Source organism: Lepeophtheirus salmonis, chromosome Z, assembly GCF_016086655.4.
Source record: "Lepeophtheirus salmonis chromosome Z, UVic_Lsal_1.4, whole genome shotgun sequence".
NCBI lineage: Eukaryota > Metazoa > Arthropoda > Copepoda > Siphonostomatoida > Caligidae > Lepeophtheirus > Lepeophtheirus salmonis.
Window position 1 is genome coordinate 18,418,935 of NC_092584.1, and position 12,938 is coordinate 18,431,872.

Genomic DNA, 12,938 nt, shown 5'->3' on the forward strand with positions numbered 1-12,938 from the left:
GATTTTGGAGTCATTTTTGCATTAAAATTGCTAGATACAGCGTAGGATTTGTATGTACTTCCTTCATCTCATAGTTGCTTATAGCTGATCTAATAAAACCACATGACAGCTAAGCTGTTTTCCTTCCAAACATTCTATAAAATTGGAGTGTTATCATGTCATTATTCCATTTCTTTCTACAATCCGACAGTGCTTAAATTTACAACTCTATTTACAGCTATTCAATGATAAGGATTACCTTATCTCTAGTAGGAAAAACACTAAATGATTATCACATCTGTAGATGAATTGTTCTTTTTCAATTGTGACTAAAATGATAACATCATCCAACACTTGCACATCGAGTGGTGATTGTAGCTATATGCCCACTTATAAATATATAAAATCTAATGATAGTGGAACAAAATTTTGTAATCTAAAACATGCAATACATACAAAAATGAAGTTTTAGATACATGTTTTGTATGTAGAACTGAAGACCTGTAACTACATAGTCATTATAACACTTCTCTTAGAGGGAGATAAGAGTATACCTTTTGATATTCCGGATTAATAGCAGCTTTACATAAGTTGAATCAAGAATAATATATGCATATTCCTCCTTTTAGGAGATATCATGATCAAATTTTATGTCATCTGATTCAGATAAATTGACCTGAATCGACAACACGGAAAATAGGGATCTTTTATGTAGCACAACAGCGTATATGACAGCCTTAATATATTTTAACGTTGAATTGAAAATATTTCCATGTCACTTGAAAAATTAACCTCATGAAACACACATTAGTGCCACCATTGAGAGATTCAACTTATAACGATTAGGATTGACGTTTTAGAGTTTGTTTGAGGTTTTCAAACTTTTTATTCATATTTGTAAAGTAGTCATTTCCATTTTGACCCCTGAGTAATTTTAAACCTTTTTTTTTTTTATACAAAAGAAAAAATTACAATAAAATTAGTCCTCAATGCATTCGAATTTAAACTTTATTTCTTTGTTGTAAATTTTGATTATGATTTTTTTAACCATTAAAGTAAAAAATTTGACATGAGTTTATAAATCAAAAACTTATAAAATAATATTCATACATGAATATATGTATAGTACAATATTTGATATTTTTCTCAACACTACTTAAATGAACACATAGTTGATCATTTAATTTGAAATTTCAAACTTTCAGTAGAATTATTGGGAGTCCCTGCAATGAAAATAAATAATAATTAGAATTTAAGCATTAATCTTTCTTATAAATTATCTTAAAGAGGCACAAAGGAAAGAGGAGACAAGCATATTATTGTAAACAAATTATCACCTTGAATTCAGGTAGGTTTAATTTCAATTTGATCCGTTAAGTTAATTTTTTGACCCGTGTTATTGCCAGGGATGGGATTTTTGTAGAGACGCATTAGTTTTATTATCCTTTCGCTCTACAAATGTCCCCTTCATGGTCATTTGTTGATCAAGGGTGAGTGAACGTTTTTGTATTTCGTTATCTTATGCTTTGTCATTGTCAGAGAAAAACTTTAGTTAGAAAACATTAGCGCATTTCTTTTCGTACTCTACTAATTTCCCATTCGTAGGTTCTTTATAGATCTTTTATCTCCTATCATTGCCAGGGATGGGATTTTGGAAGAGAAGCATAGTTTTATTATTCTCATGCTCTACAAATGTTCCATTCCTAGTCATTTTTTTGATAGAGCCGGTGTACGTTTTTTGAGTACCGTACTGTTCATTTTTTTGTCTCTCGTCGTTGTCAGGGATGACATTTTTGTAGAGAAGAATTAGTGTTAATCCTCCCGAGCTCTACAAATTTTCCATCTTCAATTATTTTTTGATCGTAGGTGTCTGAACGTTTTTGGCTTTGTTATTATTTCAACCCTCTTGTTGCCTTTTCCCTTAGAGTCTCTTTAGTTTATCTTACCTTGAAGTAATATGTCTTTCAATATATCTTAATAAGGTCACTACAGAATCTTGTGATGGTAAACGTATATCCGCATTGGTTGCCGTCATATTATGGCTTACAATTCGAAAGGTCTTGGACAATCCTTTTAAGGCAACAATGGCATCCTCATCTGTAACATCATCTCCAGCAAAGATAATACGAGCACTAAAAACACATACAACAACGAAATAATACAATAATAATTTATTAAAAGACTAACGTACTATTCTGTCCAATTAACACCGAATGTAACTCTAAGAATATGTAAAGCAGCTCTTCCTTTATTCCACTTAACTTTAGGTTTACCTTCAAGGGCGCAATGCGATTCTCCGACCTATAACCAAAAAGTATTTATAACCCCATCTTTAAACCTAAATGTATACAGTGTGGTTCATAACTAGGGATGCCACTTTTGTAAAGAAAAACAAGGTTTAGAAATTAGGAAAGGGAAAGTGGCTGCTGCTGCGTGTGCTCTTTTTTTTTTTTTTTTCTCATTATCATTTTCCAATTGTCGTAGTGTTAACTTATCCCTCTAAAGTGAGAGGCATTTTCACCAATCTTTGGTGTAAATTGTTTTAAAAATGAATAATAATATAAGAGATAAATATACATATATTTGAAATGATAATAATAATATTTGCCCAACATTAATGCTATTTTAAACGTTGAAGCCTCTCTTCTCTATATCAGTAATCCATTCTCCCTCTAAAACCATTTATGAAGGAACTGATATTTACAAAGGTATTACTTCAGTAATATCATAAGTCCTGCCTTTCCTTCAATCTCTAAAAAAATGAGATACCTATCCATAATAAGAGTCCTATCAATTGGATACCCACTCACAGATTAGGGTATATCCAACATTGCAAAGTCGAGGGAGTAATGGTCAAGTGAAAAGGGAGGCCGAAAGTGTGTGTTGTCCCAAAATTGCTTAAAATGGTCTATGCACCGTTCTTGCTCTCTGCTGGGTAACAAAGCTTCTACACACACATAGTACTCTTAATTTAATGATGTTAAGGTTAATGGGACTCTAATTCTGGACCACGCTGTAAGTATATATAACGTTTGCTATCAGTACCTTGAATCCATGACTAGCTATTAATTTTCGAGCATTGGTTACCATTTTTTCTCGTAGCTCCACTGGAGTTTCTCTATAATGAAATGTCAAAAGTACACCCTTGTTTTCGACCCATGCTCCTTCAGAACATACCTAAAGTACATTATGTTAAAACAAAAATCCAAGGCACTTAAATCTAATGTACAAACCTCATCTTGTAAAGCTTTAATGAGTTTAGCAGTTCTCTCGACTTGATCATCTGGCATGGGAACCGTAAATTGAGATCCGTCAGGATAAGATATTTCAAGACCATGATTACCAGCGTATGTTATACCTAAAAGTACAAACATGGTTGATGAATATTCAAATAAAATTATTTGTATATCTATGCATATGAATACCCTCTAAGCCAACCATTTTTTTTGCATTACTAACACTTCTTCCGGATATAATGGCAATAAAAACGTCTTTACGATGAGATAGTCTTTCCAGAATGGCCTTCGTTTCGGGTGGTATAACAGCTAAATCTGGGTGGCTTACAATTGGAGTAAGGGTTCCGTCATAGTCCAGAAGCAAACAAATAGTTTTATTTGGAACAAGGTAATCAGCAAGAAAATTAAAGTCACTCTCTGCATAAGGAGTCATTTTTCTATCAACTGAAGGAATTTGAACTCGAGATGGATCGTCATATGTTATTTTACCAATTGATTGCAAAAACATTTTAAGCCAATTTTCTGTATCATTTATTCGCTCACGATTCCTCAAAGCAGCCATTCTAACTTCTCTATCCTCTATCGGCATGGATAAAGCTCTGTCGATTACGTTGGCTAATTGACCAATTTCGTACGGATTTGCAGTTAAAGCCTCATGCATATATTTTCCAGCACCAGCAAACGGGCTCAAAATCAAAACACCAGGTTTATCAACGCGACAAGCAACAAACTCCTTTGCTACTAAATTCATTCCATCCCTCAAAGGAGTAATAAGACCTACTTCTGCGTCTCTATAATAACCAGCCAGTTCGATCTGGCTGACACTCCCATATATGTAGCGAATTGGAGACCAGGTAGTGGTAGAGTATTTTCCATTTATCTGTCCTTAAAAAATGAATAACCGTTTAGTATTTTGTCAAAATCAATAGACCAATAAACATTACCAACAAGTTTATCTAATAAATCTTTTAGATCTTGATATTCTTTAATATCTGTGCGAGAAGGAACAGCTATTTGTAATAATACAACTTCACCAACGTACTCTGGAAACTTTTCAAGCAATCTATCGAAAGCCAAAAGACGATTAGCTAAACCCTTTGTATAATCCAAGCGGTCAACCCCAAGAATAATTCTTGCATCATTGTCCATTTTGTTTGGAGGTGCTTCTTTTGCAAGATCATTGAATATTTTAAATGGTATTCCAATGGGCAATGGTAATATGCTAACAGTACGATTATAATGCTCAGCTAGGAGCTCTGATTTGTCAATGCGGCATCCCAGTCCTCTTTGAATACAATCCATGAAATTTAAAACGTAGTCCTCAGTATGAAATCCAATCAAGTCACAAGACATCATACCTGAATTAAAAATCATTAAAAAAAACAGTACAAAATACTTGGATTTGGATATTAAAGAATTGGACCTTGAAGAATAGAGTCTGCCCAAGGGAAAATGTTGACCAAGTCCCATGGAGGAAATGGAATATGAAGAAAGAACGCAAGCTTGCATCTTAGTTTTTCAATTTCACACACCTTTAAAACAACCATTGATATTAAGATGTGTGTATATACATGTTTTTATTATATACTTCTCTTATGGTACACGCAGCTAGCATTAGCTGATAGTCATGAATCCAAATCAAGGGATTAGCATCGGGAGATTCATTCAATATATCTCTTAGAACCTTTAGAGTTGCTTGAGCAAAAAAACCATTCACTTTTCTAGAAAAATAATAAGAATGTTTGTAACATTTCGAAAATTGAATTTGTGTTCTGTCAAAAGAAACGCAACCTATAAATAATTTTCTCAAAATTTAGTGTGGATTGATTACATTTGTCTTCTTCAAGGAATTATACTCGTCAATTTCTATAAAAAAATTATTCTTATTAGCCCATTAATGAGCTTAATTGTGTGTGCTGTAAGATGCACTTAAAGTAGTCAATGTTGATCATTACAATTAAAGACTGAGAAATTGAAATATTATATTTAAAAGGTACCATATTGTAGCCAATTTACCTAACTTTGATCGAATAAAGGTTCTAAACTATAGATAACATCCTTGGGTATCGCCACAAATTTGAATAATGAGTATACTATAGACTCAAATACGTCTATCAAACAAAAGGGTGTATCATATATGAAGTAACAAAAAGCAGGAATTGGGATTTTCTCCTTTTCTTGATTTATGTTCATGATTGTTTTTATGTTGACCTACCACAATTCTAGAACATTTTATGACTAAGAGGTTGCATGACTCACTTGTATCCTTCCCAAGAATCCTCTTCAAATATGGCTTTATCAGGCATGGAGTGAAATAATGGCCATAATGTTCCATTACAACATCCATTATAGTATAAATCATGGTCCTCCTAAAATTATTTCATTAAAATCGAATGGAACTCCTTTTAATTCTAAATCTAGAACGTATATACCTTTTCTATTTTTACAGGAACGATTTGATTTGATTTCAAGTCCGCAGTTGGATTTTTATCACTTGGAGATGATTCGGGAATGGTAATGCCTTCGTTGTATTCATGTCCTGGCCAACCAACCCATTTACCTGCAGTATAATAATGATTATTTATGTAATTAATATATGTGGGCCGTTATCACAAAAGGAAGCTAAAATGATTTATCTCAAAATGGAGTGTGTGTATAATATTTGTATTCTTTGACAAATTATTGTCAGTTTCTATTAACAAATTATTCTTATTAATCCTTGGGGTGTGATGCAAATTCCACTTGAAATAGCTAAAATTGATCGATTTTATTTGAATGGACCATCTCCAGGGCAATATAAGTCTCATAAATTATAGCCAAACCCCTTGAATATCTTAGTGCATCCCAAAAATTTGAATACAAAGCCCATAATTGACACAAATATGTCTATGAAATATTAGATTGTATGTATACTTATATGCAGTAAAAAATATATTGGGACTTCCTCCTTTTCTTGATCTTTAGTTCAAGATTATTTTTATGTTGACACACTACGTATTAGGTTCCTGGATTCGTATCTCTCAACTAAGAACAATATTTTTATAAGTTGAGATTATGAAAAATATTATACTATAAAAGTTAAATCTGGAATAAGATCAATATGTATATATACTTTGTATTGACGCAATACATATTAAGAAAACATACATTTTATACTTTTTCAAACAAAAAAATATTTGAATCTAAATAAAAACAAATAAGGGAAGAGGAACGAACATTAGTATAAATTATCCGGTTAAGGACAAACCTTGATAATACCCTTCAATAATTATAAAAAATATGTTATATATGTACATAGAAAGTTTATCAAATTTACGAATATATATACAAAAATATTATTTTTTGAACATATTTCATCAATGAGTTTAGGTCTTTTAATACCAAAATATAGATTCCATAGTGAGCATGGTTTACAATTATGATTGCACGTCATATTTTATCATCCAATATCGAAATGGGAGACAGCGTATGCGGAAAGTTAAAATTCAATCATTGCAGCCTTTTAGTAGTAGCGAAGCGACACAAATGATATATTATTGGAGTAAGAGAAAAATTTAATATAAATAACCACAATATTCAATTTTTGTCCAATAAATAAAATAGATTTTTCAAATTTTTTAGCAAAAATTTAATGTCTGTGAATAACTATTGATTTCTGACATTTTTCTCCGAAAAATTTAATATTTAAAACTTAATTTTACAATTTTTTTTCCCAAAAATTTCTTTTTTTGAGAATAGCCATGGATTTTTTAAATTTTTTTCTAAACAATATAATTTTTAAAAAATAGCTGTGGATTATTGAAATTTTTTCCAAAAAATTTAATATTTGAATTTTTTTTTTTTAAAACTTTAATTATTCAATTATTTTTCAAAAAATACCGAAAAACCAACCCCTGGGGATTTCAGTTCTTTCAAGTTATTTAGACAATTAGCACTTCGGAGGATCTGGAAAGTAAATTGACGGTCTCATTATGTGGAAGAAGTTGTGAGATTCTCTTATGGACTAGTAGGAGATGACCCGAAGGTAGGGTAGATCGCTTCTCATTAGCTTGCACTCAACATTTAATCTATCACGGATCTTTCTTATACAGCAATTACATTCAGGAATACTTTGTAGAGGAGTCGTAGCAGTTTCCAAAAATTTATACTTAAGTTAATTCTTTATTATGAAAAGGTTGCGATAATTGATTTTTTAATTTTCCGTGTACGCTGATTTCGAGGTAGAAAGAGTAATATGACGTGTAGACGAAATTATAAGCCATACATTCCATAATTTCACTGTTGGTTAAGAAAAATCTTTAATCAAACTCTATTAGTACAAACAGAAAATTGACGAAAATTCTATTATCAACTTTACCATGAATATACATAAATATCTATTTAATTAAAAAAAAAAAAAAATTGGCTGAGAACAACAATATGTGAATTTGTTTGCATATATGGATAGTCAACATAAAAGAAATCTTGATCAAAAATCAAGAAGAGTAGAAAATCCCAATTGATTTTTTAACTTCATATATAAATACTGGCAAATATTTCATGTACATTTGAGTCAATAATAGGATTATTATTCAAATCTGTGGTATGAGTTAAGATGCTTAATAGTTGTAATTATAGTTTAGAACCTTTATTTGATGAAGAGGCTTATATTGGCTACGCCATAGCTTCTTTAAAATAAAAACCTTAAATGTCTAACTATCTCATTGTAACCATCAATTTCGGCTACTTTAAGTGTAATTTGTGAACCAGACAAAGAGTTGATAGTAATATTTTGTTGATAGAAATTGAAGATCATTCGACGGTGAATACAAATTTAATTCAAACTCAATTTTGAGAAAATTCATTCTAGCTTGCTTTTGTATTGACAAACCATATTTGTAATTACTCACCATTAGATCTAGCAACAACGGGTGCTACAGCAGTCACGAGTCCACCAGCCGATGCTTTTCGAACCAATTCCCCAGTCTCTTTGTTCTTCTCAAGTACAAACGGAAGGCGATAGCTCACAACAACTAAGTTTTTTGTCGTTATTACCATTTTTACTTATAACCTAATAAGATAAATATTAAGTTATAAATAACAATGTTTTCACAAAAATTAATAAATATTAGAGTATATTATTTCACAGTAATATCTACAATTTAGAAATGTGTATATATTAAAGCATATATTTGGTATTACGTAAAAGCAAAAGATGCAAGACTGCCTCAATCAGTTTTCAGAAGAACTGATTCAAGCACAGTAATAGAGTTAGTTAAAGCAGGTACACATAATTATATGATTTTCCACAATCATGTGATGTAGTAAGACTGTACTACTTGACATCTACACATTCGAAAATGTTACCACAATTGGTATTTCAGTAGTTTATCATTCAAATATGTAGGCATCTACAAAATTAATGCTCTGTATATGTACTAAGTATTTGCCCCAATCCATAGTTTATTCAAGCTTTTAATGGTACTATATTAAATGTACTTACTTTCTGGAGTCGTGGAGTTAACATTAAGTAAATCTACATAAACTAATATTTAATACAAAACTAGAAGTAAAAAACATCGTTTAAAAAACTTGTTTTCTATGTGGCTTTTGACTGCTTTACATACATACATTTAGCTGGGATTAAAAACATTTTATGTCTGATACTGTGTAGTGAGTACCCTAACCTTTTCTTTTTGTAGCACGAGTTAACATTGTGTACCCATTATTATAACAAACATGACTATCCATAAATGTTATATTGAAATGGAGTTTAAAGTCATTTTGGTGAAGAGTCAAAGAGTAAGAATGATAAAAAAACAACAACATGCTTTAATGGAGTACTAATAACCAGGGGAATTCCCAAGAGTGTACGTATTAGGCCTTGATACATTAAAGTTTACACTCGAATCACATCGTTAATTGTATTGTACCACAATCTATTGGTAGCTTGCCAATTAGTCCCGACTATGAAACAATAATTCAATAATTGTTAGGAATTATTCACCGCTTCAAATGATCTATTTATTATTGAATCAATCAACATTCATAACACTGATTAGGAGACAAGAAGCACACATCGACAGCTGATAACAAAATACGCTGTGTATCTTGTGTTAACGAGTTAACGCCTTGTAATGTCCAAAGGGGAGTTGCTATTATTTTTACTTCAAGAAAGAGTCGAGTTGAGACAGCAATAGGCTATGAGACTTCAGAATGACTCGAGTGTGAGTCAATCTCCTGTTCTGATTCAAAATATTTAATGTTAATCTTATAAAATGGATTAATGATGTCGTGTATCCCTTAGTTAATATTGACCGCGAGTTGAGATGCCACAAGGCATGAGTAGAATGATTTATCAACTAATTTTGGATATAATGTAAAAATTATGTTGATGATTGACTCTGGGAACGTTACAAAAATATAAATGGTGCTTAAATAAGGATTATTATAAGCTAAAAAAAAGGATGTTTTTAATCTCAAGTAGTGTTGTGGTCAACTCTACCTATTCATTGACAAAGTTAAAAGTCTAACTAAATATAGGGACTCTTTGATGTAAAATAACGACCATTAAGACGCTTTTTATCGGATCAAAACCTCATAGGATCTCAAATTAATAACATTACGAGGAAGTCGGAAATTCTGTCGAAAAAGTCAAATTTCCCAATAGCCTCTTCGCATTTCTTGTGATATAAATTTTAGTTCGAGCTTGGATATTTAACGTTTCACTATGTTTTAAGTAATAATTATCGTAGGGTTTGCCTAGAAACTAGGGCCTTGCATTAGCTGACGAGACGTTTCGGACGTTAAACAGTCCCTTTACTCTATCAGTACTTTAAAATGTATAACTAATCTAAAATATAAATCTGATCTAGAATGAGTATTTCATTTTTAAGTGTTCAAACGCCATACATAAGTACGAACATAAATGTCAAATTTATGAATGTTTGTAACATAATAATATTAATAATCAGCTTTTGGCTCATAGTTTTACAACACCTGCTTGCTTGATCCATGTTATGTACAAAGATAAAGGTAAATAAAATTTTATAGCAAATAAAGCCACCTTCATAAAAAAAAATAAAAAATAAGCGAATGTGTACAATTAATTAGTTTATTGTAGTTCTCTTTGTCAATAAAAACTACAGCTGTAATTAAAGTTACACCATGAGCTTTTTTACTACATGTAAGAATATATGTTGTGTACAAGTTGGTTGGGATTTTGAAGCAGTCGTAACTAGAGTTGATAATAATCAAACAAAGGATATTTGAGATTTTTTTAGAACTTCAATATAAAAAGACCAAATAATCACCGACTATAGCAAATTAATTTCCGGAATACTTTTAAGTACATATGTTACCAATTGGCATTCTCCTATCCTCCCATTGTTCACGTCTATTAAGTTCTTATACATGTACATCAATCATTTTTAGGATCTTTGATAATTGCATGTCTTTCATCCCAATCCCTTGGTAAGTTTTGCATTTAAAATCAGTTTGTCCCTTCAAAAGATAACTTGTATATAAAATCAGTGTACTTTAATTATATTCAAAAGTCGGATGTTGCTAGGCATAATCTTTCAGCTTGTCAAGAATTCTCAATCTAAAGCTTGAAAGACCAAAGCCAATAATAATAGTTAGAGAAGAGAAGGTGGAGCGGAATTATGGTATTATTGAGTTGATAAATAACCTTCTTTATATGAGTTGCCTGTTATATTATTTTGGAAGGAGACTGAAATACTGCTATGTGAATTTTCTACATTTAAAATAGCATAAGAACACCCTTAGTTTTTTTCTTTTCAAAGGTCCAATCTTTAATAACAATATATAATAGCTATTATTTGAATGAAGAAAGAGAAAATATTCTTCATCCAAAATAGTGGAAAAAGTTACTCCTTCGAAGAACCGAAGTCACTTTTATTTCATCTTCTAATGAGGATGAGTAGAGAGAATTAAAGGCAATGATTGGATGCCGCACAAATGATGTCAATTTTTTCCTCGTTACGGAACCTTATTAAGATATATATATATATATATCTCTCCTTTTGGTTACATGGGAACAAAGATACTTAGAGCGGAACTAGCTAGGATCTATAAACATTATTCAGAAGAATTGTTTAATGCATGACGTCATTATTGATATAAAGTGGGGGTATTTTTGCGGGCATGTACAGCCTGGAACATACGGGGGCGTCTAGTCACACTTTTATAAAATACTATTAATCTAAATAAATTTACAAAAAAAGTATATATTTTGAAGTCTCAAGCTTCATAAACCAAACCAAACCCCAAGGATAGATATGTTTACTACTCTACTGTATTGATTAATTTTTAGTTGTAACTTCATTGTCAAATCATAGAGCTTCTACATGTCTTTTTGGTTAAATTCCTAGATAATATGTGAATGAAGATGCTTCTTATTTTAATGGACCAAGTCTTTCAACAGAACACCTTCTAACGTAGGAGTTTGTTATTTTCTTTGTGCTTTGTGATTAATTGATGAAAGTATTGGTTGGACCATACGCTCATCATTAATTCGGCTTTAATTTTTGGTATTTACGTCATTCTACTATATTAATGAATAATGATATGGAAATACATTATTTTAACTACATAGGTCGATCATTAAAATAATGGATATCAAATACATACATGTAAGTGATGGGCGGGTTGGCTTTTTGAGACCCCCGGGTCCTGCATCTTTTAAAAATATGCACTCGACCCGCAATATTGCATTTCACTTGTTTAGTATATAAAATTTAACAAAAATACATAACACATTATTTCCAAATGAATATTAATTAAATGTCTTTACTTGAAATAAGTAAACTAAAATGATTTTTCTCAAAATTGAGGCTAGTTTATAATTGTATTTTTCGAAGAATTATATTATCGTCTGTTTCCATCAGCAAATTATTCCTATTTATCCTTTGGGTGTGCCACATTTGCACGTACAGTAGACAAAATTCAACGTCACTAAAACATAATTAGAAATCGTTATATTTCATTTAAGGGACTTATATTGGGCCCAATATAAGCCCCTTAAATGAAATAAAGATTTCAAACTTTAGTTAAAGTTCTCGTTCATCTTAACTCATCTCTCAAATTTGAATATTACGCCTATAATCAATTCTAATATGTTTATGAAGTATTGGCTTTTCTGCATTTCTTGATTTTGTCCAAGATTGTTTTTAAGTTCACGTACTACAAGTTTATTTTTCAAAATTACTAAAAAAACATTCATTACGGAATATTCATATAAATTATTTTTTTAGTGTGACGTATTATAACAAATTATCTCAAAAATGGTAGAATCCGCTAACTTCAACTGTTACGTTCTATCTTAGTTTCCAAAAAAAAAAAAGGTTCTCCCTTTAAATGTTGAAAAAGGTGGAATTGCTTGAGTTTCGAGACGATTGTGGGATACATGCAGAGCTGAAGACATTATTGTGGGACCAGGTAATATTGCCACAAATATCAATCAAAGTTGACTAAACCATTTTCCACTGTTTTTTTTTCTCGTGTTTTTTTATTTCTCAGGGGCCCTTTATCCAAGGGACCGGTAAAAAGGTTACCCCCTGCATCCGGCCCTAGATACACGAGATCCCTGGAATCGTGATACTAGGTTTGTAAAATATAGGACACTCAAAGTGTACGTAAACACTTAACTACGAAGTGAGGAACGAGCTGGTGGTTATTGGAAAATGCAGATTCAAAATGCGCAGCCCGACATAAAGGCTAAAA

General features: G+C 31.3%; 1 protein-coding gene across 6 annotated transcripts in view; it reads right to left on the bottom strand.

Annotated features, from left to right (window-relative positions):
• Positions 1 to 969: 969 nt before the first annotated feature.
• LOC121130128 (uncharacterized) overlaps positions 970 to 12,938 on the bottom strand; it is a 72,150-nt gene continuing 60,181 nt past the window's right edge. For 2 of the 6 annotated variants that reach the window (XM_071893827.1, XM_040725854.2), the window contains exons 2-13: positions 8,105 to 8,265; positions 5,648 to 5,775; positions 5,475 to 5,584; positions 4,804 to 4,936; positions 4,639 to 4,747; positions 4,160 to 4,573; positions 3,405 to 4,100; positions 3,213 to 3,337; positions 3,025 to 3,156; positions 2,171 to 2,280; positions 1,926 to 2,111; positions 970 to 1,202 (exon numbers count right to left, since the gene is read on the bottom strand). In XM_071893827.1, the coding sequence (XP_071749928.1) occupies positions 1,190 to 1,202; positions 1,926 to 2,111; positions 2,171 to 2,280; positions 3,025 to 3,156; positions 3,213 to 3,337; positions 3,405 to 4,100; positions 4,160 to 4,573; positions 4,639 to 4,747; positions 4,804 to 4,936; positions 5,475 to 5,584; positions 5,648 to 5,775; positions 8,105 to 8,252 (2,304 nt within the window). In that variant the 5' untranslated portion in view covers positions 8,253 to 8,265 and the 3' untranslated portion in view covers positions 970 to 1,189. The other 4 variants (XM_071893825.1, XM_040725853.2, XM_040725855.2 and 1 more) reach the window with 4 other exon arrangements.